The following is a 26,915-nucleotide window of genomic DNA, read 5'->3' on the forward strand; positions in this document are numbered from 1 at the left end:
ATACAGTGTAGTGGCATTGTCATGACATGAAGTTCTAATGCATACAGTGTAGTGCCATTGTCATGACATGAAGTTCTAATGCATACAGTGTAGTGCCATTGTCATGACATGAAGTTCTAATGCATTCAGTGTAGTGCCATTGTCATGACATGAAGTTCTAATGCATTCAGTGTAGTGCCATTGTCATGACATGAAGTTCTAATGCATTCAGTGTAGTGCCATTGTCATGACATGAAGTTCTAATGCATGCAGTGTAGTACCATTGTCATGACATGAAGTTCTAATGCATGCAGTGTAGTACCATTATCATGACATAAAGTTCTAATGCATACAGTGTAGTGCCATTGTCATGACATGACATGTTCTAATGCATTTAGTGTAGTGCCATTGTCATGACATGAAGTTCTAATGCATACAGTGTAGTGCCATTGTCATGACATGAAGTTCTAATGCATACAGTGTAGTGCCATTGTCATGACATGAAGTTCTAATGCATACAATGTAGTACCATTGTCATGGCATGATCACTGGTACTGTACAGATGGGGAGGATAAGCTACTTCAAGTTTTATATTTATTTTTTAAAAGTTATTTATTGCAAATTCCTTTATTTAAACTATTAGGCATCTGTTCTTAGGTTGAGGTCTTGTGTACCCCCCCCCCACCTCCCATGTAAAATCTGCACACCAATGATATTTTCCTTTAGTGTGAAAATCCTGGAAAAAGGAATACAGTTTTGAATCACTCCATTTTGGATGATTTGTACTGATAATAAAATTAATTGTGACTAAATCTTTACATTCATTTGTGTTTGTGTGAGCAGACATAATTTTTATTCTTTGTACCAGGTGACATTGCTTTTTGTTACAAAGTAAATAAAGTTGGGCTGTTTTTTTCTCCAGATTTATTCACATCAGATTAGTGAATTGAAGAGTACTGTCATGAATTATCAAATTATGTTGCTTGAATCCTGGCATTATTTTCCTGTTAAGTTGATTACAGGTAAAGCTTCGAAGCTTCCTATCAGCCCCAAGAGTGCCAAGATTACCATGGGGAGGTTTGCTGTAAATGAGCATGCTAACTTTTTGTAATTGTGTAAAGTACATGAAAACAGTATATTTTGTATACCCATTAGTTAGCAAAGATTACCTGCCATTTATAAAATATATAAAGTAAGACTTATTTTTAATAAAATGTATAACAACAAACTGTTTGATAAAACAAAGGATTTTTAAAGACCCAAAATATTTCCTTTTTCATTACAGATATATTACACTGATATAAAAAATTCTAAAACAATGAACTGTCAAAAATCCTCCCCAAAATTATGTCCCACTGACAAATTAGTTTGTGAACAACTAATATTTAGTTAAGTATTTGTTTGATGTATGTGAGGTTATTAAATTAAATCTGGCACTGTAAAGATTGTCTGACCTTGATAATAACCTGTATATCAGACCAGTTGATGCTTTCATGTAACAGCATTATTGTCAGGTGCTTTGTTACCAGTGAGAAATCGTGGCAGGTTTAAATTCTTTTATTTCAGGGCACATTGAATAGATTGGAGAAGTATTTCAAAGAGTGCCCAGTTTCTTGAGATTTTTTACAAGTAAGGATTGCAAGTAAGTGAATTATGTTTTTCTGCCTTTTTTTCTTGATAATGTGGTCATTTTGATTGATCACGTTCTCATAATTGATTTTTCTGTATCAGTCCAATACATTGCATACTAGGGTCCCGAGTGGTCTAAAGCTCTCTCCGTTACGGATCACTGCCATTTCATCTCTGTCTGCGTAAGTTTGAGTCTTGGATTCTGTTAATGTGGGTATATGAGAAAGCTTGCCAGTAGCTTCTTGTGGGTCGGTGATTCTTTCCGGGGATTTCCCGGGTTCTTCCTCCACCATTAATACTGTCCGCCATGTATAGCCTATTGTGTGCTGAAAAATGTTAAACCCTACGACAACAACAACAACAGCATTTCATACTGAAGGCCAATCACACAGGCAAACTTTTTTAGAATCTGAAAGTTGTTTATTCATTTATCAGCATTAGAGAATGTATTGATATTTGCCAAACTTGTTTTACAGGACAAGTTATAGTTCTTTAAAGTCGTATGCCATTTTAAAAAGCAATACATTTTCTTTCAGGTCATTATCTTTTTTATTCAAAATGTTTAGATGTACAAAACTATGTTCAAAGTAAAGATAGGTAAATTACAAAATGCTTAATTTTTTTATAACTTGCTTTCAATCCAATTTTTCTATCTGTAGTATACATTTTACCTCCTTTAAACTGGGGGGAATTTTATGCTGATTTAGATCATGAAAAAAATAGTAAAAATCCATCAAGTTTGCCCAAGGTTTTTATAATTTTTATTAATTTACGTGCTTGAGAATTGGAAAGAAAGCAGAAAAGCTCCTTATTGGAAAGTTAACAAAGCTCTTCATTTTGTTTTAGTATTTTTTATTCAGTAATAAATTTTAAGGTAAATGCATCACAGTTTTGTTGGGTTTGTTTTGTCCATTTCAAGGAATGCAGTTAATAATATTCAAATGTCCAACATTGGTATGTGGGTAAACTTTATGAGCAGTCAGCATGAAAAGCTTCAGATTCTTCATCATCAAAAAAAATTAGCATTTATCTAGTTATCATCCACTAAGTTCATTCAATGTAGTCAAGATCACGATCTCCATTGCCTAAATATCAAATTCCCCCATAGAATTGTCTATATTTTCATCAAAATCAGCATCCATGCGATGGCCGTCAGTTACCATTCAGTACTGTTTGGCATTTTCATCTCTGCATCTTAAAATTCAGTTTTGAAATCAAAGTTTCTGTTGACCATTTATCATCTTTTCTGTCCAGTTTCATTAATGTCAAAATCACAATCTGCACTGTCTAAAACTTAAATTTAATTCCACAAAATTGTCCATTTTTTCATCAAAATTGGCATCCACATTACTGCCATCATTTGCTGTTTCACCACTGTCTGCCATGTTGATCTCCGCACATTAAAACTTGTGTTTGAAATAAAATTTTCATTTAACCAGTTTTTATCATGATCTCACCAGCCTAAAATGTCAGATTTCATAACACAGTTGTCTATTTTCAACTGATTTGGAAAGCAGATCACTGCTATTATTTGCTTCTTCCATACTGACCCCCATTTTGATCTCTGCGTGTTAAAACTGTCCTTTTAAATCTAAATTTTATTTGTATTTTTTTTCAATAACTCCTGTCATTGCATGTTTCTTCATTTGAAATAATGATGTATTACTTGGTTAAATGCACACTTCTACAACATAGAGGATAAATGTAGTAAATATATGACCTGAACCGTATACCATATGAAAAGGTAAAGTACCACTGGAATTGCATCAATCCCATTGGTTTAATTTATACAATTATTAGCATAAAGCCTAAGTAGGCTTCCGTATTGTTCTCTATGGTACGTCACTTCCTGGCTATATAATACAGACTAACGTAATGTTCCAGATTTAAAGATAACAATGCAAAACAGTTAGGGAAAAGGTAGAAGCTATTTCTCTACCAGTTAACTAAAAATTTACATTTTTGAACAGTCTGTACAGAGATAAGATAGCACTGATGAAACATACATGGGCAGAAAGCTTGTTTTCAGCACTTGTGTACATTTTAAAATATTTTCTGAAGATTGAAAGAAATATTTTGTTAGTTTTCATTGACTCTTTATAATCAACATAAAAACCTATCAGTCGATGACGATTACATTCTTTGAATGGTCAATATCACCCTTGGGAAGAATTGATTTTTCACGGAGAGGATTTGGAATGTGTATTTTTGGGCATTTAAGTTGTTGTTGCTGGGGAGGGTGGAAGTGATTGTTTGCTTTATTATGCATTGAATTGAAATTGGGACAGGGGTGGTGGTGGTTTAGATTTGATCTTGAAATTCAGAGGTTTTGGGTTTGAATTCTGTCTGAATCAGCCCAGGTTGCTTGTTATGATATGTCTTTGTGGAAGGTTCTTTACTCCTGCTGCCTGCATTAACACTGAAAGCTTGACAGTTGTCATTTGTTTACCTTATTAATCATGCATGTTATTTTCTTTCTTTCAATTATTCATTTATTAATTCATTCATCCATTCATTTATTTTGTTTCAGTACTTTAGCCCTTGCATTCTTTCCTGGGCCTTGGTTGGCAGAGTGGTCTAAAGCACTTACCTTTATCAATCACTGCCATTTCTCACCTCTGTCCATGTATGTTCGAGTCGTAGGCTCAGCCAAAGTGGGTACAGGAGAAAACTTGCCAATAGCATCACGTGGGTCGTTGCTTCTTACAAAAGTTTTCCCAGGTTCTTTTCTCCACCAGTAAAAATGGCTGCCATGCATATCCTGTTGTTTGCTGACAAAATGGCATCAAGCCCACAACAAAAAACTTGTATTCTTTTCAATAATGGGGATTGGTTTATACTAAATATTGTGAATTAAAAAGGTATAAATTGCATCAAAAAGGTATAAATTGCATTAAAAAGGTATAAATTACATTAAAAAGGTATAAATTGCATCAAAAAGGTATAAATTGCGTTAAAAAGGTATAAATTGCATCAAAAAGGTATATATTGCATCAAAAAGGTATAAATTGCATTAAAAAGGTATAAATTGCATTAAAAAGATCAAGAGGAAGAAACCTATTGCAGAGCGTCGTCATCTTGATTTTATCTGCTTGATAAGATGGAGTCTATTATGTTATGTTATCCATCCAGCTATTTGTCCTTCAGCCTGTCTGTTACCAAATTGGTTTCTTTTTTAATAACTTGAGTTGCTTACTATGTACTATTATTAAAATGTGTGGATGGCTTGCACTTGGGATAAGAAAGAATCCTATAGAGCTTAGGATCAAAAGGTCAAAGGTAATCATCACTGACTGAAAGAAGAAATATAGTTTCAACACAATTACTTGATTTCTCCACCATTTACATCTAGTTAACTTCTCTTAATGGCTTGTACTTGGGGTGGGCAAATATTATTCAATTGTGGAATTAAAAGAAGTCAGGTGTCAAGGTTACTGAATAAAAATGGTTTCTGCATAATAAAATCATTTCTACATCACATACCTCAAACTTTGTTAATTGTTTGTAAATGGGGTAAGAAAGGAACCTATTAATTTTAAGATGAAATGGTCTGGTTTCCACAATGAATTCTACATCAAAGATCTGGAGAAATCTTTGTGGATGGCTTACTCTTGGTAAGGTAAAGCCTATACATTTTGGGGTCAACAGGTCAAGGTCACTGATTCAAAAAGAAAATGTTTCAGCACAAAAATTTCAGTTATTCTGCATAGAGGACAGTTAAGCATGGGACAGCCATATAAAAAGCATTTTACAGTACATTTGATCACTAATGGTTGGAGCGTCCGCCTTGAATGTGGGAGGTTGCGGGTTTGAAACCTGTTCGAGTCATACCAAAGACTTATAAAAAATGATACTTGCAGCTGCCTCGCTAGGCACTCAGCATTAGGAGGTTAGTGCTGGGACTGGTCTGTCTGGTGTCAGAATAATGTGACTGGGTGGGACATGATGCTAATTGTCTGTGGCATGATGCCCTAGTGCTAGACAGCACTTTAAACTGCCACACTGCAGACATCGTAGAAATATGACTGATTTTTTTTTAAAGCTACATTAAAAATCTAAATCACACACACACACAGTACATTTGTTCATTTGTTATCCTCCTTTCCTGATCCCCTTCCTTTCCCATGGAACCTAATCAAATTGTGACTTGTGTACATGCAGTCATATCCTTGGGTTCTAAATTTTGTTTGAGGTGTTATACGACATTTCTCATGTACATGATTTATAGTCCTTCATATGCATCAGTACTGGATGTGAAGTGTCTGACACCCAATTTTAATATTGACGAGGGCATTTTTCCATCCATCACTGATGCATAAGGTAGAATTGTTGTCTCTGATATCTGAATGGAAAATACAGGTAAAAATGAAAATATTACAATGCAGTGACTCATCTTAGCCCATGCACATTTTATGTGTATAAATACGGTAGTGCATTTAGTTGGGCAATTCGATCATTCAGCTATCAATCAGCCATGTTCTTTCAGAAATTAAAAATAAAGGGAAGTAATAATTTGAAGGATGGTTGATTACTCTGAAGGTTCAGCATTAGTACCAAATGCAGTTGTAGTAAACATCATTAGTGCATATTTCGATGGAAAAATAGATGAAAAGTCTGTATTGATTGTTTTTTTTGTAAAATGCTTTCTCACCTCATTGCCCAGGGCCAATGTCATCATTTGTTGATTTTACGCTGAATAGCCAAGTTGTTAAACACTATGAAATTACAATCAATAAAGGAGATGCATCATTGAGTTCAAGCTATCTTCATTAATAATGAGTCACAGAGTCAAGGTAATGGAGCAGGAATACATATAGCAATCTGCCTTTAGGTGCCATTTTTCTCTTTTGTGTGGAAAGATCATGTTTTTTGAAGTTTGCATTTTCTTCCTTTTGAAAAGGGATCACAAAGTTGCTATCCATGTTAAACAGAGCATGTGACAAGGGCTTTCAAGTGGACAAGTTTATCTCTTATGTTCTCCTGACTTTGTAGGTGAGTCTTTGATCATTTGTGGGATAATGTCATTGGGTAAATCCGGGATAAAGACTCATTTGACTCAACTTTTGCCTCGTATCGCATGAAACAGTTTTGGAGTACATCTTAGTTGAGGACATACCCATCTACCTTTGAAGCCACATAATATCAAAACAAAACTCCATGCCATTAACAGGCGTAATGTTTCAGACTTGTAAAAGAATGAATAAACTGACTCAGGAAAAAAGATTGGACGAACAAATATGATCCTTCTATTGGTATCTTCTTCAAACTCATGCAAATGTCCTACACTTGATGCATGAACATTTATAAAACTCTGTACTTCCAACATAAAAAAGTATTCTATGCTGAAGAAATTCAGAAATATTTTAGATACAAGGTGGTGACAGATATTGAGTGAATGAGGATGATAGTGGAACATGAATCAGGACTGATCTCATGCCTTCACTGAATCAATGTCAGAGAGATGCTCTTCCCGAGTTTAAAGTGTTTTTTTGCCGCTCTACAGTTTCATATTTTGCATAGGGTTAGAATTTTAAAAAGAATTTCCCCGCCTTTCCTCACTGGTTATACTGGCTATTTAAAACAGTCCTTGTATATCTTAGGTATACATCAAAGAACCTTTAATTCCCTTTATTTTCATGTATGATTGATGGGTGTACTTTGGGTTATAGAGTATACAGCTTGGCCTTACTTCAGATGTGCACCTTTCATTTTCACTTCCTGAACTTCAGAGGTAAATTGTATAAAAAAGAGCCGATAACTTTTTTTACATTTTATATATTTGGCAATTCATTCATTGCACTTTCACAAGCTGGTATTGTCTTGTCTGGCAAAATTCATTTTCCCTATTTTAATAGCTGCTATGTATAGTGTACTTTAGACTAATTCGGGCTGATTTTTTAACACAAGGGAGCAGTCATTTTAGTTAGCAGTGTGCTTAAATCATGTAAAAATTTCCAAAAGTACAATATCCAAAGAAATATCATCCACATTACATTAATGTAGCATAGAGGTATGCCAAGATTCTCTCCATTGTGCATGTTTTAAATGCGAACAACTTCACCTTACATATGTCACTCTCTCAAAAGCACATATTAACTGGTGAGTGCCCCCTTTATAAGCTTGGCAGCCATCTTGACATTTGTGTTATTGATACTGTTCCCATATGGAAAGTGATGGAGTTTTCATCAGAAAACTAAATCATGACATAAAATAGGTCCTAAATGAAAATAGAGCCGATCTGACCTTGAATATGGCTGCCACAATGAACATATCGAAATCTTATAACTAATTCTCCCAAATGGATGATCATATTGGAATGCGGTTTTAATAACAAATCGTAAAATAGTGTCTAGTTTTTCATAAATGAATATGGAGATCTCACATCCATTTCAACACTCTGCAGTTAAAAAGAAGTCTTAATTTGAATTCCAGTTTTTTTCTTAGGGGTCATGATTAGGTCCCTATCCTATTGAGAAATCTTTAAAAATTGTGCAAAATTTCCACTCACTCCAGAAACTTTGTTCTAGAAATGGAAATTTTTACAGCAGTTACTTGCCTCAAGATGCAGAAATGTGATAGTAATCTTTTCTTTCCATTCTTTTGTGGGGCCCTGAGTGGCCGAGTGGTCTAAAGTGCTCACCGTTCCGGATCACTGCCATCTCACATCTGTCTGCGTGGGTTCGATTCCAAGGCTCGGCTAGCATGGGTACATGGGAAAGCCTGCCAGTAGCTTCTCGTGGGTTGATGGTTCTTCCCTGGGTTTTCCAGGGTTCTTCCTCTACCAGTTATACTGGCTGCCATGTATAGCTTGTCTTGTGCTGAAAAATGGCGTTAAACCCTAGAACAACAACAACAACAACAACCATTCTTTAAAAATGTGATTCTCATACCTACTGACCCTATTGTTTATTTTTTTGCCAGAAAGAGGAAATGCATATTTATTTTTAGTCCAATGCAGATTGATGGCAGCCATTAGCATTGTACAGTAACCCCATTCCAACTGTGGGACTGAAAAAGAGATTTTTCATATGCCTCAAGGACAAAGTGTAAATCCATATGATACAGCGGCCAGTTAATTGATAAAAGGAGGCCCTGGAATTCATTATCAAAAGAATTGAGGTAAAAATCATTAAAAGACCCTGTTGCAAATCGTTACAAGATCCTGAGATGTGTATACATTATATTGCCCTCTGCCCTACATTGGTTTCAAATGAAAGGCCCTGTGAATGTGAAATAATGGAAATTATATTTCAAAATAAATTATTGATTCAATTAATGGGGAATTCATGCATTTGATTGGGGTTATTAATAGCTTGTGTTGATACCAGTATCATCTATTGTAGATAGTTGGATTTTGCATTGATTTGAAAAATTTGGGATATTTGATACAAGAGATGATTGATTGATCTGATAATTTTTTTGCTGCATTAATTAAGATTTGTTAGCAGATTTGATATTTGTCTTGTGACTGGATTGAAATTGGAGAATTTAAAAGACTATTATTTTCTGTGAACAGTTTGATATGTTGTTTAGACTGTACCTCAGAAGAGAGGAAGGAATACTGTACATGTTGTTCACTTTACATATGTACATATAAATATAAATATACAATATTGTGGCTTTCATAATAAACTGATGGTGTCACAGTGGATGGCAAAAGATGAGGAAACTCACTTGATAACTAAAAAATGGGGCACATTTTCACATCCTTTGTCATGATGTAAATCAAGAATATTTTAGCATTATTATGAGTTCGAGAAACGGAAAAAATTAATCGGTTTTTAAAAGAAGTTATGCAGTAATAACTTGTGTCCGCATTGATCCTGCCACCCCGGGTTGAATCTAAATGACTTGTCAAGTAGAAGGGCTTATAGGGTGTGACTGTACTACACGTGTTTCAAAATTGGTATGATGAAGAAAATCTTGTTACATTCATAAAATCGGAAATCTGGTTGCTAATAGCTTACAGGAAGAAAGCATTTTTTGAAAATAAATGTACATAGGCCTGATGTATTTGTACCAAAAATGAACACATTTAAGAAAAGTCTAAAATTAAAATATATTTCTTTGACAGTTGTACTGTTCATGTGATTAACAGGGCTATTTATGTTTCAATGATATTCTGTTCTTACTGCCTTTTTGCTCTCTTTCATTTTTCTTTTTTTATCATATAATTGGGTGAGTTGTCTATTCTATGAAACATAATTGTGGAATTCAGCTGATTTTGAAAAGAGTTATGCACAAATGAAATGAAAAATGTGAAAATCTTGCATAACATTTACAAATCCTATTTTTGTTTACTTAAGTGGCCTGCCCGATTTAGAAATATCTTTTATCAAATGAAAGGGGGTGGGGGTGGGGATTTCCCCAGATAAATATTCGTTTCTTGAATATGCTGTGAAATCTATTTGAAAAGTGTTAATGTAAAAACTTTTAAAACAGTTGCATCATTTTACTGTCAAAATGTGAAGAGGGGCATATTGAAATACAGCACTCCTTCAGTATAATATCATCTATGGGAGCCATAGAGTGTATAGCCTTACAGCAAGGCTGTCTAATGTTGTTGTTGTTGTTGTTGTCGTGGGGCTTAACGCCATTTTTCAGCACACGATAGGCTATACATGGCGGCCAGTATTAATGGTGGAGGAAGAACCCGGGAAAACCCCGGAAAGAACCACTGACCCTCAAGAAGCTACTGGCAAGCTTTCTCACATACCCACATTGGCTGAATCTTAGACTCGAACCGCCGCAGACAGAGGTGAGATGGCAGTGATCCGTAACGAAGAGCGCTTTAGACCACTCGGCCACTCGGGGCCCGCAAGGCTGTCTAATAATAACATACATAATACATTTAGTCACAGTTTATCACCTTGTAGTGAGGGTGTCTAATAATATACGTAATATATTTAATCATTGAGTGTATCATTTTATAGTGATGGTGTTTAATAATAACAATACACATAATATATTTAATCATAGTATTTACCTTATAGTGAGGGTATCTAATAATAACATAATACATTTAATCAGAGTGTATCACCTTATAGTGAGGATATCTAATAATAACATACATAATACATTTAATCAGAGTGTATCACCATATAGTGAAGGTATCTAATAATAACATACATAATACATTTAATCAGAGTGACTATTGCTTCATAAAGATGGTGTATCATAGAGTGTATCACCTTATAATGATGGTGTATCATAGAGTGTATCACATTATAATGATGGTGTATCATAGAGTGTATCACATTATAATGATGGTGTATCATAGAGTGTATCACCTTATAATGATGGTGTATCATAGAGTGTATCACCTTATAATGATGGTGTATCATAGTGTATCACCTTATAATGATGGTGTATCATAGAGTGTATCACCTTATAATGATGGTGTATCATAGTGTATCACCTTATAATGATGGTGTATCATAGTGTATCACCTTATAATGATGGTGTATCATAGTGTATCACCTTATAATGATGGTGTATCATAGAGTTTATCACCTTATAATGATGGTGTATCATAGAGCATATCACCTTATAATGATGGTGTATCATAGTGTATCACCTTATAATGATGGTGTATCATAGAGTGTATCACCTTATAATGATGGTGTATCATAGAGCGTATTACCTTATAATGATGGTGTATCATAGAGCGTATCACCTTATAATGATGGTGTATCATAGAGCATATCACCTTATAATGATGGTGTATTAATAAAACTACATTTAATCAGCATATTGCCTTATAGAGTGGGTGTCTAATAATAGGCATAATACAGTTAATAATAATAATAATAATAATAATAACTTTATTTAAAGAAGCTCATTTGATCAACTGACCAATCTTCCACAAGGCCTTCTACAATGACATTTGTACAAATATATATATATATATAATGCACAATTTTTACAAGATGAAGTGTCTTAAGACAACAAATGCTGTTAAAAACTAGACAATTTATCTACTGCTACAATAAAATATGTATAAGGCTTTAAGGAGTACATACAGGATTCATTCAAGTATTAGTAGCCAACATGTATAAAACATTATAGGTGAGTACATGAATCATAGAGTGTATCACTTTGTAGCAAAGGTGTCTAATAATAACATGCATAATACATTTAATGATAGAATGTATCACCTTGTAGTGAGTATGTCTGATAATAACATGCATAATACATTTAATGATAGAGTGTATCACTTTGTAGTGAGGATGTCTGATAATAACATGCATAATACATTTAATGATAGAGTGTATCACCTTGTAGTGAGGATGTCTGATGATAACATCCATAATACATTTAATGATAGAGTGTATCACCTTGTAGTGAGGATGTCTGATAATAACATGCATAATACTTTTAATGATAGAATGTATCACCTTGTAGTGAGTATGTCTGATAATAACATGCATAATACATTTAATGATAGAGTGTATCACCTTGTAGTGAGGATGTCGGATGATAACATCCATAATACATTTAATGATAGAGTGTATCACCTTGTAGTGAGGATGTCTGATAATAACATGCATAATACATTTAATGATAGAATGTATCACCTTGTAGTGAGGATGTCTAATGATAACATGCATAATACATTTAATGATAGAGTGTATCACCTTGTAGTGAGGATGTCTGATAATAACATGCATAATACATTTAATGATAGAATGTATCACCTTGTAGTGAGTATGTCTGATAATAACATGCATAATACATTTAATGATAGAGTGTATCACCTTGTAGTGAAGATGTCTGATAATAACATGCATAATACATTTAATGATAGAGTGTATCACCTTGTAGTGAGGATGTCTGATGATAACATCCATAATACATTTAATGATAGAGTGTATCACCTTGTAGTGAGGATGTCTAATGATAACATGCATAATACATTTAATGATAGAGTGTATCACCTTGTAGTGAGGATGTCTGATAATAACATGCATAATACATTTAATGATAGAGTGTATCACCTTGTAGTGAGGATGTCTAATGATAACATGCATAATACATTTAATGATAGAGTGTATCACCTTGTGGTGAGGATGTCTAATGATAACATGCATAATACATTTAATGATAGAGTGTATCACCTTGTAGTGAGGATGTCTGATAATAACATGCATAATACATTTAATGATAGAGTGTATCACCTTGTAGTGAGGATGTCTGATAATAACATGCATAATACATTTAATGATAGAGTGTATCACCTTGTAGTGAGGATGTCTGATGATAACATCCATGATACATTTAATGATAGAGTGTATCACCTTGTAGTGAGGATGTCTGATAATAACATGCATAATACATTCAACTCTACTACTGAATAATGAGTTAGGATCAGGATGATACCTGCCTTGTACAGAAATTGTGTTATCATGTAGGTACAGCAAGGGAATTCTTATCCCAAGAGTTGAGTATAGTCATCAGTCATTCAGGAAGGCTGGAAATCCTCTTTCTAGATTATTAGATTACTGTATAATCCTTCAGGAAGTAGATGAAAAGATTTTTTAATTAAGTGTGGATTGCACTCAGAATTGAATCAAAGCAACCAGCTAATAGACTTTCCCTGACAAGGTTCTGAGAATGGGAGTATGTGTGTGTGTATCTGGTTCATGCCATCAGTACAACCTAGCTAAAAGTGCTTGGCAGCCACTCCCAAATAGGCATACAGAGCAAAGATTTTTAATATAAATGGCAGTTTTAAAATGTTCAAAGCCTTCTCAAATGGCACAATATCATGAAATGCATGCCATCCCAAGGCAGAAGGTTGCCTCCATTAGTTGGCAATTATGACATGTAGGAGGATGTATTGGGTCTGTTCTACTTCCTATTTGATGCATCGGGTTTATTCTACATCCCATTTGATAGATTTGGGCATATCCGAAATGTTTCAAGCATGTTGGAAATGATTCTGAGAACAGTCACACAAACAGAGGTATATACTATAATATATATACCATACTCAATATATACTATAATATATACTATACTTAATATATACTATAATATATACTATACTCAATATATACTATAATGTATACTATAATATATAATATATACAATGTATACTATAATATATATTATAATATATAATATACTCAATATATACTATACTATATAATATACTCAATATATACTATACTATATAATATACTCAATATATACTATACTATATAATATACTCAATATATACTATACTATATAATATACTTAATATATACTATACTATACTATATAATATACTCAATATATACTATAATATATAATATAATATATAATATACACAATGTATACTATAATATATATTATAATATATAATATACTCAGCATATACTATAATATATAATATACTCAATATATACTATAATATATAATATAATATTTAATATACACAATGTATACTATAATATATATTATAATATATAATATACTCAATATATACTATAATATATACTATAATCAATTTAATCAAAAGGAGTGCTATTAATTATACTCTTCTTATTCAGTTAGTTTGCAGACTGCTCCATTGGCCTAAGTGGTAAGAGTGTCTGCTTTGGATGCAGGAGGTCAGGGGTTCAAACCCGGCCATGTCATGCCAAAGACTCATGAAAATGGTACTAACAGATGCCTCGCTAGGCACTCAGCATTAAGAGGTTAGTGTTAGGACTGGTCGGCCTGGTGTTAGGATAATGCCACTGGGTGAGACATAATGCTACATGTCTGTGGCATAATGCCTCAGTGCTAGGCATTACTGTGAACTGCCACACTGCAGGCATTGTAGCGATATGACTGAAAAATTGTTAAAGCTACATTAAAAATCTAAATATCACACACACACACACACAGACAGACACAGACACACATACACACACACAATTTGTTTGCATAACATATACAGATAGATTGGATAACTATAGCAATGCTATGGTCTACATTTCTTTGCAGTGAAGACTCTGATCTGCTGGTACTTTGTGCATCAACGAATGGATCTCTCTCTACATTATTTATATTTGAATGCATTATAAACATGTAAATATGCACAACTTTGATTTAAATTTCCTCAACCAGCATTGACTATTGATTTCCACATCAAGTGCTGCAATAAGGGTACTTTCATGTAAACTCATTTATGGCATATTAAAAGATAGTTCATAAATATATCATTGTTTGGTGGGGGACTTGAAAAGAAAGAGGAAAAGTAGACCCAGGCACTAAAGGTATCCTGCTTCATTACTGAACTAATGGCATATGAAATAGCTGAATCCTTCTCTCTTGTTACATAGCACTAGAGGTTATTTCTCTCAGGAACATGATCTCTTGGCAAAGGAGGAAAAATGTTCTCCCTGTTATGATTATTATGTTTTTAAGTTGGAACCCTGGGGTGGAAGGGTTTGCCACAGCTGCGTGTTTTTGGATCAATGGGAAAGAGTAACATTTTTAAAGCTGTGCATTTTAAAGTGTCAAATTTCATTGGTTCCTTTGTGAAGAAAATTGGGTAAGAGAGGTTGTATGGTTCAGGAAGCCAGAAGATTACTAGTATAGATTTATCCATTGCCCTGAATTTGTTGCCAAAAATAGTGATGAACAGAAACTATGGAATACTTTATCTGTTGATTTTGCTTTTTCAAAAAGTGTGAAACAGACATTGGAGCAAGAAAATTAATTACTTTATGGAGGCATATATTTTATGGACAGATATTTTAATACAGGACATCTTTGGAACATTTTGTTTGGATGTGCAGGTAAAGTTCAAAAGAAACAGGACTTTCACAGTAAAAGACATTGGAAGAAATAACCTTTTCTGGATGTATTTATTCAGTAAAAAATTTGTTGTCAACTGATTTGATAATAGAAGCACATGCCAAAATTATCATTTATTTTTGGATAATGTTTGAGAAGAGTTGGACAAGCAAAAAGTATTTAAGAGATAGGAAAATTTATTTCTACACAATCTATTCACAAACGTTAACAGTGGTGGAATATATATTTTGTGGCAATTCTGCTAGTGCAAATGATTTTCATAGGATGTTGATGCTTCAGGCAGAAGACTTTGTTGACATGTGTTTATACTTTTTGATGTTCAGAGTACATATTTATCTTTTGTAGAGTTTTTCAAGTTGACTTGTTCCTTTTGAAGTGCTTTTTAAAAATGTACATCTTAAATATATTGATGTAGTATTTATTTGATGTAGTATTTATAATCTATACAGCATTAAAACCTGTTTTAGCAAACCTCTGTATACAAAAGACAATGCTCATAATGGATGATTTAATTTCTGTATAAAGAGCTCCTGTTCAGGAAAGGAAATATTGTGGTATCTAGTGTTTTTAAAAAAACAGGTTTGTGGGACATCTTGTGTTTTGAGTGTCCTTTATTAACAGGTTTATGGGACATCTTGTGGTATCTAGTGTATTCTTATTCACAGGTTTGTGGGATATGTATTTCATAGCATATTAAACTCCAGCATAAATCACAATTTTATTGATTTTGGATTCTGGACTGAATGAAGTTAATACTTAAAATACAAAGTAAAAATTGTGGACAAATAGAGCACTGTTATTCAGTTAAACATTGACAAGTATGCAGTTATTAAAATAAAACAATCATAAAAAAACATTCTATTTGATGAAAGAACTTCATTCAATCAATTATATGTTAGTTACTGGCACCAGTTCTGCCTCTCAATTTGATCTAGTTATCTTGGATCAGACTGTCTGATTAAAGCTGGATCCCTTGACAGTCTTTGGAATAACTAGTCTACAATCAGATGAAATATTGTGGTTCATTCACACAGGAAATTTACACAAGTGTACAGCATTCCAATGGCATCACAGTTAAAAACTGGAATCTGTTCAAAGTTGTTCTGCACATGATAATAGTGATTTTGGGTGATGGTTGCTGATTAAAAAATTGATAAAACACCCTTTCTGCCAGTTTGTTGATACCTCATATCCAAGGTAATTTGTCCCAGTGATTTCTGCAGATACACACTGTCAGAGCTACTTCCTTGTATTGGAGTGCCTGTGTATTTGAGTTGAAAATTGTGATAAGAATATTCCCAATGGATTTACCAAATTCTTTGGAACTGCATCAGAGCAGGAGAAGTAAGTAAATAAGTCATAGACCAGACCAAGATTTTCTCATTTCTGTATGTATGTTTTGCACTACAATCGGGGCATGGTTGTTAATGTCCTTGTTAGTAAATGTTTTGACTTCATATGTAACACAGTAGAATCCAGTGGACCACTCGCAAAATAGCAAAGACTGGTGGGAAAATATACCCCATAGATTGTTATGTAGTCAGATTAGCTGGTTAGGATTTGAATCCTGACCTCACCAGGCCAGGGTTGGCTGCTGTCGGAGGGGTCTCACTCACTATACTCTTTGGCATGACGCTTCAATTCAGTTCCTCAATATTGTAAAACCTTTTATGTGTTGATTTGCAATTTAACTCCATCAGCAAATTGGTCAGTTATTTAACATGTCATTTAAATCACAATGATGCATTCCAACATGAATGATATTGATCTTCAATTTAGGGTCAACTCCCACATAATATAATAATAATAATAATAATAATAATAATAACAATAATAATATTAATGATAATAATGATAATATTACTACTAATAATAACGATAATAAAAATAATAATAATAATAATAATAATAAAAATGAATATTTAAAGAGGAAGACACGGTTAGTTGGAGAATCTATGTTGAAGTCTTTGAAGTTAAACATAAAGGCAGACGCACACACATAGACGCAAATACGATATTAGCATGCATGTGCAACATTATATGTTTTTTCCTTTCTGGAAACTGTAGTAGCTTTGAAGTTGCAGAGTATCTAATTTTGTATTGATGGGTTGCAGGTTGGACGAGTGCCCGGACCTGCCTGTGTTGGCTTTCTTTCTCTACCGAAATGTGTATCAGCAGCCATACACATATAAGTCATTATATAAGCAATATGCGCTTAGTGCACCAGATAGTTGGGAAATAGTATGAATAATCACGTTATAAAACTTTGTTAGTAGCTAAAACCATGAACTGACCATAACTTTGGACTTTTGTACTGACCAACTGACTTGGGCATTGCCTCGTGGAGTTCTTTACGGTATGAAATGTTTAATGAAATTACTTTCTTTCAAATGCACATACTACATTTGTGAGCCATACATGTATCAGTATATATCCAGGGTCTGTTCATTGTGAAATAAAGGGGTGGGGTATTTTAGGAGGGATTTAAGGACAAAGGTATCGGGGTTGAAAAATTGATGCTTGATTGTTATTCAGATTGATAGTGCATAATTTTGAAATTTGGTTGATTCTCAATGCAACCTTTTAGAAATTAGTGTAAATCCCACAGTTGCACTTTCTAGAACGGACACTTTTTAGAATGGACACTTTTTTAGAATGGACACTTTCTATGATGTATCCTTTATAGCCATATTCATAATTACATGGTAATTTCACTTGGGTTGTGTGACTACTGGTATTTTTTTATGTATTGGCAAGGATGGAAGAAGTCTGTACAAGGCCAAATATTTACAAGTGCTGATCAGCCAATATCATTAATGCATGGTTGATCATGTGCATAAATTCGGGAAAATTATCTTGAAAGAATATGAAATGAATGCTGTGTTGATAATAGACATTACAAATCAACAATGCAACAGTATTGTAATTCCTTGTCTGTGTTTTCTCTGATCCTTCCCACCCCATTTTAGATAATTTGACATACATGTTGGAGTATGATGTCAGAGCCAATTGCATATTGGAAAGTTGGAATTCGTTGCCACTGTAGCATATGGTAGCTTCTTACGGGTAAACTTTAATGACCATACATCAGGCTATACCTACAAGAAATCAATAGGAAGATGATTTATTTTCTCAGAAATTGCAAGTATAACATTTGTAAGGTGTCAAATCCATAGACAGATAAGACGAAACTGCAATGTTGATGAAATTTGACCTAGTACTTGCCATTTGCATGACTAGTCACATGACTAAGCAAATAAAGCAACCATCATATCAATGACATCCGAAGTCCCATAAGTTGCATGATATCAACAATAAATGTTGTTTCCAATTTTGGTGTACATCAACAGTAGAAAATATTCAGTGAAACTACACATGATGAGGCTTGCTTCTAGGCTCCCTCACTTGTTTGAGGAGGTGGTAATGCAATGGCTCTGACCCCACACCCCTTTATTGAGGTGGTGGTACATTCCAGCTTTTCAAAAGCCAATGCAATGGCTTTGACCCCACACCCCAGCATAAATGTCAAAATATCTACAACAGGGTGGGAAGGATCATAAGAAGCTCTGACAATGTAAACCCATTCCACTCATCAACTTGATCCACACACAATGAACAACTTTGGTTCATAATTCAATTATAAACTTATTACGGTGTTACATACACTGTATAAACTGTTAAATTCTGATTGTTTGTTTCAAGTAAAAGCTTTCTAATTTAAGCACATCTTCGCTAGCCAAGGTTCTAATAGCCCTATCTCCACCTTGGCATATCGAGTAGAGATTTCTGTGCCTTGGGTCTGTGAATTTCATTTGATGCAGCAGCAAGCCACAGCGTTCAATCAAAATTAAGTTGTTCAAATTTGAACACTGTTCCTACGTGATCGAGACAAAGGGAGTACACAACTTGAATGGACTGATAAATAAGCCAGTCCGTATTAGCACAAATACCTTTCACTCAAATACGCCTGTAATGGCTTCCCTCTTGTACATAGTCATACTTTTGATGTTAAACTTACAAAGTATCCATTTTAGGTCAGTTGCCACCACCATTTTCAGCTGATGTACAATGCACCACACTATGGTTAGTTGCCGTATGCCATTACATACTAAGGGAGGCAACACATGAAATCCAATAGATGTTGCTAGGACAAAGCACCTGTATAGCTGTTTGATCCTCCCAGGTGTAGATAGGGTTATCGGAACCATGGCTAGCGAAGATGTTGACACAAATCGGAATCTTGTCTAGGGAAGATAATTTAGGCATGTCTTATAGATCACATGACTTGCTGTCTCCCATAAACAGAGATGTGGCAAATCCAAATCAAGCTACTCCCTTGGCAAACAACCAGTGGTTATTAATTTGTTTTGAACAAAAGTAAATAAATGCTTGGATTAACATCTATGAAGCAGAAAAAGCGGTGCTTTGATTTATATTGCCTTGTGCAACTGCAATTAATCACGCAAAATATCATGGAAGGAGAGTTTCTCTCTTTGACAGCAACTACACATGATGAGACTCGCTTCTAGGCTTCCTGACTTGTTGAACTGCAGCAGCAAGCCAATACTGTGTTTCAGTAGTTTGATAACCTTGGGAACTCCAGCCCTAACTGCAAGTTGTCCATTTTAACAGATCATAAGGTCAAATTATAATGCAGTGTATTGCCATAACACTACCTGAATCCATTAGAGGGATAAGCCAACGCTTCTTCTGATTTTGTGATGTTGTTAATCACATTTTACAGTCTGCATTTATATGGGACTACAGAGGGATAAGCCAACACTTCTTCTGATTTTGTGATGTCAATCACTGTTCACAGTCTGCATTTATATGGGACTACAGTTGCATGAAAAAATAGATCACCTTCTGACAGACTTTCTTATTCAAGCTCTTGAGCTCTTGAATATTTCATTGAAGTGAATAGGCCGAGAAAAATATAGAATGCTACAGTAGAATTTCACTTAGTGTACAAAATTGTTACAATTGGAGAAAGAAGTTGTAGTTTGTTTAACAGTTTTGCACCAATGTGTAACATGGACCTCCTGTTTTGTTTCAGAATGAGGGGGAAAATGTAGTTATGCCATATAATGTCTATGTGATATAAATACATTTTAAAATCTTGATAATTGTACTATTTTCTTAGTCTGATAATAGTCAGCCATTTTTTATAGTGAATACAAAAATGGCAATATTGGAAGCACATCTTTATGATTTTATGGTTGACCTTTAAAACGGCCATTTTACGGTTTGCCTTGTTGATGGAGTTGTCTATTGCATCAAATTCCTCAAATCTCTCGCAGAAAGTCACCATATGTCCATATCTGTCATAATTTCTGGCATTGCTGCACATCGGTCTCATCTGTGTCTTCATCCTTGCTCTCTGGGTGGTTTTGATGCTTAGCATTTTCTTCTCACAAGACATTTCTTACATCGTCTGTATTTATACTTCTTTGGACTATCATGACCTGCCCTTGTTGTTTGTTCTGTTTGTAAATGACCTGCCCCTAAAAATAGGAGATGCATTCTCATCAACTGACATGTATGCTGATGACACTACTTTGATGCTCAAAGTAACCAAGCTGAATTTGGAAAAAATCTTCGAAATGCTCTTGACGGACTTCAAATGTGGTGCAAGGAAAATGGTATGATTCTTAATATGGACAAAACATAAGACTAGGTGATAACTACATGGCAGAAAAGAACAAGATTGTAAACTGATATGCTGAATGTTCTCTATGGTAACACAGATCAGAAAATGACATGTTTAGATAGAATTCTTGGAATAATTGTAGACAATAACTTGCATGATCTCATCATATAACTTACATTTAAAGGAAAATAATCTCTTTGGCTCCCAGAGAAAATCAAAGCCTTCATTGCATTACATTACAGTTACTTTTTATAAAAGTTGCATTCAACCACATCATGACTACTGTAATATAATTTGGGGGAATAAAACTGTACAACTAGGAGAAACATTTCCAGACTCAAGAAAGGGCATGTAAAATAAATCTTCATCAGCAAACAGAAAATATTCAAACTGCAGTGATTACGTTTTAAGTATTACCAATACATGAAAGAATATTTTTTGAGAAAGTCCAAAATAACATACAGGTTGTTTACAAAATCTGTCCCCACTTACCTAAAAACCAATTGCCAGGCAAGAAAATCTACTGGTACTCCAAATCTAAGATCATTAAAAGGGCAATATTTCAAGGTACTGAAGCCAAAAAAGGGAGCTATTCAAAAATAGCATTCAGTTTTCAGGTGTGCTTGTTTGAAATGAAATTTCCACATGATATTAAATCAGCTCCAAGCATCTCTTTCTTCCACAACAGGTATAATAGATGGATGAAAGCATACAAAAAATAAAATAAAAAAAATGGTTTGCTTATTAAAGTAATGGTATACTTACTAAAGTACATGTTAGACTACCCACCTGTGCTTCATTTTCATTTCTGCAGCATTGTGGCATATATATGAATAGTTGTTTATATACCATGTATTTGCTTGTGTGTGCATCTGTGTGTGTGTGAACATATCCTTAGCTTGTGTTTAATACCTACATAATAGTGGGCCTCAGGGTAGATTTGTTCAGATGTGTAACTAATTGAATCACCCTCTGAAAATAATGTCTTTATTAGTAGTAGTAGTAGTAGTAGTTTCCCATGGGTCAGTGGTTCTTCTCAGGGTTTTTCTTGGTTCTTCCAACACTGGCTGCCATGTATCATGTGGTGAAAAATGGCATTAAACCTTTGAAACTAAAATCTTATCCTTTCGTCAGATCAAGCTGGCTAAAAAGCTTTCTTTTAGGTCTTCTTTAAAATGTGCACCCTTTCTTGAAAATAATAGAATATGGTTAGGAAACTGCACATTGTACACACCAAGATACAAAAAAAGAGGGCTAAATTGTCGATCTCGGATTTGAGCGTTAAATATGTCTAATTCCCTTTTTGTGGTAAGAAAGGACACTCTTCATGAATTTTTAGATGAAATTTTGTTAACTTTAAGAGAAATTAACTGTTTAAAACAGTAGCATGATGAGGCTATGGTAAAAATGGGATTCAAATGGGTGTACATGTCCTTCAAATGAAACATTGTCAAAGATTTCTCTAAAATGGCTGGAAATTAGATATTTTTTACAATTAATGGTTTAATAGGGTGCAGTTTTTTGGGTATGGTGCACATTACTTTTTCTACTAATGCCTTCTCTTTATTTTTCTAGAGGCTAAATGTTGCAAATTGAAGCATTTTCTGCCATTAAAAATGTTAACTTGTAATATATTAAGAATGCATGTTCTTACACCCTCACCCCCAAACACACAGAGACATAGAAACCATATTGTGTAGTTTAATTCACAGCAGGGGCCCCAAGTAGATGAGTGGTCTAAAGTGCTTTGCCATTACTTATCACTCCATCTCACCTCTTTCCATGTGGGTTTGAGTCTTGGGCTCAGCCAAGCTGGATATGTGAGAAAGGTTGCCAGTAGCTTCCCATGGATTGTTGGTTCTTCGCCCACCAGATAAATTGGCTGCCATGTATAGTCTGTCATGTGCTGTAATCTCAAACTTGCAACAATAACAGTAAAATCAATTCAGAGCACAGATGACCTTTGCAGTCAACCTCAGCTAAATTTGTGTGGAGCCAGACAAAAATAGGGTCATGAAATATTTAGTCTACAGTGAAATTTCTGTCAGTTCAACTACTTTAAACAAAGATATTACTTAAGCTTTCTTGATATCAAATATTATCAGAAGAAAAAAAATGGTTAAGGTCATTTATCAGTGAATTTTAGACCTGGTAGTCTATACTGTTGGCCAAATTGTGAATTTTGTTGTCTTGCAGCCAGAGTTTGAAGCAGAGGATGACTTAACAGTTTTCATTCATATATATATACATGTATATATATATATATATATATATATATATATATATATATATATATATATATATATATATATATATATATATATATATATATATATATATATATATATATAATGTCTTGATAATCATGCTCTTACTCCTAAATGGAAAGTCACATTGACCAGAAGACTTACAATGATCACATCCAGTATAGCTATTAAGTGGGCCTGGGGCCCCGAGTGGCCGAGTGGTCTAAAGCGCTCTCCGTTACGGATCACTGCCATCTCACCTCTGTCTGCGTAGGTTCGAGTCTCGGATTCAGCCAATGTAGGTATGTGAGAAAGCTTGCCAGTAGCTTCTCGTGGGTCGGTGGTTCTTTCCGGGGTTTTCCCGGGTTCTTCCTCCACCATTAATACTGGCCGCCATGTATAGCCTATCGTGTGCTGACAAATGGCGTTAAACCCTACAACAACAACAACAATTAAGTGGGCCTACCATGTTGATAATGGTGGCCATTTTGAGAAAAGTCAGGGTTGCAAATATCTTTGCCTGATGTTAATTACTTTAAAAAATGTAAACACCTCTCATTATCAGTCCATCTAGTCATGCAGGAATGTTGGATATTTTTGGTCTTTTTAAGAACAAATAAACTTGCTTTGCACTATATAACCAGGACTGTGTTAATGTGCTGTTGAATCCTGTATTTTTTGTGCATGCTTATTCTTTATTTCCATTCCTTTTGTATGACTAGTTTCTATACCTGTGATTAAAGACCATCTGCCAATGAAGACCACTTTTGTGTGGTCTGAGTGGTTGTTAAACAGGTTGGATTTTATGTTGTATTTGGCATAGTACATTGATCTACCACTGTAGCTTGGAAACTGCCTACAGCTGCAATGGTGATTAAGTGGAGCTGGCTCTTCTAACAGCTATAGATAATTAGTGATAAAAAATATATTTGTTACTTTTGATGTCATCCAGTCGGGATACAAATCATGTCTATATCAAATAAATCAAGACTGTAATTGCCAAGTGGTGATGCTAATCCAATATTTTACACTGTTTTGTCATGCAGTAGTGATGCTTCTTAAACTTTGATACAGGTATGACCTGCCCTCCCCAATGTAAAACAAATGGAAGTTTTGTAATGTGTACTCATTTAAGGAAATTTAAAATAGTGGGTTGCATAAGCGAGTGGTTTATACAACAAAAATTTTGAATCTGTAGTTTTAAGGATTTATCATTTTATTTTTATATTTTTTAACAGTATATTTTACAGAATTTTAATATAATTAACTTTTATCTTTTACCTTGTAGTATTTGATGTTTGCATTTATTTGTAATGGTTTTTTGAATCTAATGCTTTATGTGCAATTCCTTTTTACATTTATATAACTTTACTTTTAATTGACACCATTTAGCTATTACTTTGCATAGGTGCAGTTAATTGCTAATGGACATGTACATAGACACACATACATATGTACAGACATTCACATACACACACCTGTGCATACATACACTTATATCCATCATGTAAACATCCTGGATGGGAGGGTTTTCCTCCTGAGATGAGGGGTGTCTCTAGTCCCATGTCCCTTCCATCACACTCTGAAATCTCCATTGTACACAAAATTATTATTTAGGTTTTTTTTCATTATGTTTTGATCCACAGTAGTATATATATGGTAATAATTTCTGTGATCAGTTGACTATCAATGAGAATGGCAAATTTTTTATTGTGTCATATGTCTTTGACTTTCTTATCATGAGAACCTAAAACTTAGGTCACTCTATGATGAATAGTTTTTGTCTATTTGAACGAAATTTTTGTGTGTTTTCCTAGCCAGGGATCATTATTTTGAATAGATCTAAACAATACTTTGCTACGTTAAATGGGAGGGTGTGACTCACTCTCTACCCTCACAGGATGAGGAAGAAGCTGCTTCTTCCTTACTTCAGCTGAGGACAAATCATGAGATATGCAGAATTTGGTCAGGATTTATGCTTCAAAAAAAAAAAGTGAACTGTAGTAAGAGTTTCCTTCTCTGGGTCCCATGGGTCTGAGAGAAAGATTACCATAGTCTTACACGCTAAGTTTCCAGGGGCCAAATAATGAGATCAGTATTCACGATTGGGGAGTTCTAACCAAGTACTGTTGAACTTGCGACATATTTCATTTTTTTTTGAAGGTGTAGTTTCCTTCAAATCATTTAGCATATGTTTCAGCATGGTTCCAAAATTATTATATTTCCAAATCAAGAACTATTTTATACTTGTCAAGTTGCCTGGAGTCTGTCATACATGACACCTTGGTCAATATTGAAATGATGAGTAAAACAATGAATCAGTGCTTGTTATAAGCTGCAGTTGGAATGGTTGTTAGGTTGATGGATTAAGATAGTTTTAAACAGTCTGTTGAATGTTGTTTTAGCTGGAAATATCTTTGCTTGGCAGATATTTGATTTTTAGGAGTTTTTGTTGGCAAAACAGTAGATCAAAAGATGAGGTTGAAAATCAAAATACTTCTGGACAATCTTTGAGACTTGACAGGTATACATCGTATCTTCAGAAACTCCGCGAGTTAGTGGGCCCACTCCCAAAGGACTGAAAGGGAGTTGCATCCACCTGTCTCATAAAGGAGGAAGAGCACGCTTTCAGTATCCAGGGCTTGTTGGTGATTGAATCAAGACACCTGGTAAGGGAGGACCTCGGTTCTAATTCTGTCATATCCGAGGAAGGGTCTTCCTACTGATCTGAATTGCATGACTGGTTTTTGACCAGGCACTGGTCGCCAGTAACTGGGAGCAGGGTTACTGGTTATTGACATGTTACTGAGTGTTGATCATCAGTCATTGGCTGGACATTGGTCCCTGGTCACAGTTCATTTGATCTACTTAGGTACAGGGATAAGGTGTAACAAGATAACCAGGTGGGATTTTCTGATTCACAAAAGAATACTTTTGACAATGATATAAATACAATGTTTAATAATGGATGACTTGAATGAGCAACTAATTATGAAAATGTGCGTATATATATAATCCAAATTTTGGATTTGATTAACATAAGAATGCACAGACTTAATGATGAAAAATACAAATAAATTAATTTAGCAAATATAAAGACAAGGGGTGAATGGTTCACAACGATTTGACAATGAAATGATGGATATAGTTTACTCAGGTAGTAAACGATGTAAAATTTTACTCATGTAGTAAAATGCATTCACTCAGGTAGCAAAATTATGGTGATAAAAAAGAGGGACAGATATACTGCTTATCTTTACAGTCCCGAAAGATACACTGGGTTTTATGAACCCCAAAATTAGCCCACGGCTAACAAATTACATGTTTGGAGATACACTCCGTCATCAGTACACTGCTTCAGCTCCATGGCTGCTACAGTTCAGGTTCACAGCTGCTACAGACTCCGGACACTCGGAACACTTCAAACATTAAACCCTCTGGACATTAGACACTCTGGACACCCCTGACATTAGACATTCTGGTCACTTCAGATACAGAGACTCTGGTCACTCCAGACACAGACACAGACAGAGACACTCTGGTCACTCCAGATACCAGACATTCTGGTCACAGACAGAGACACTCCGGTCACAGACAGACACTCCAGTCAGACAGCTGAA

At 34.5% G+C, this 26,915-nt stretch overlaps 1 protein-coding gene across 4 annotated transcripts in view; it reads left to right on the forward strand.

The window, feature by feature from the left end:
* Nucleotides 1-1,496: 1,496 nt before the first annotated feature.
* The window catches only part of LOC149782047 (rap1 GTPase-activating protein 1-like), a 435,320-nt gene continuing 409,901 nt past the window's right edge, over nt 1,497-26,915 (forward strand). Inside the window, exon 1 of one of the 4 annotated variants that reach the window (XM_089933464.1) lies at nt 1,497-1,621. Coding sequence is in view for 3 of the 4 variants with exons in the window: in XM_089933461.1 (XP_089789587.1) it covers nt 16,701-16,743 (43 nt within the window). In the remaining variant the exon portion in view is untranslated. Of the gene's footprint in view, nt 1,622-16,650; nt 16,744-26,915 lie in introns of those variants that run through there. The other 3 variants (XM_089933461.1, XM_089933463.1, XM_089933462.1) reach the window with 3 other exon arrangements.

The sequence above is a fragment of the Sinohyriopsis cumingii genome, chromosome 15 (assembly GCF_028554795.1).
Source record: "Sinohyriopsis cumingii isolate HCF-2022 chromosome 15, ASM2855479v2, whole genome shotgun sequence".
NCBI classification, from domain to species: Eukaryota; Metazoa; Mollusca; class Bivalvia; order Unionida; family Unionidae; genus Sinohyriopsis; species Sinohyriopsis cumingii.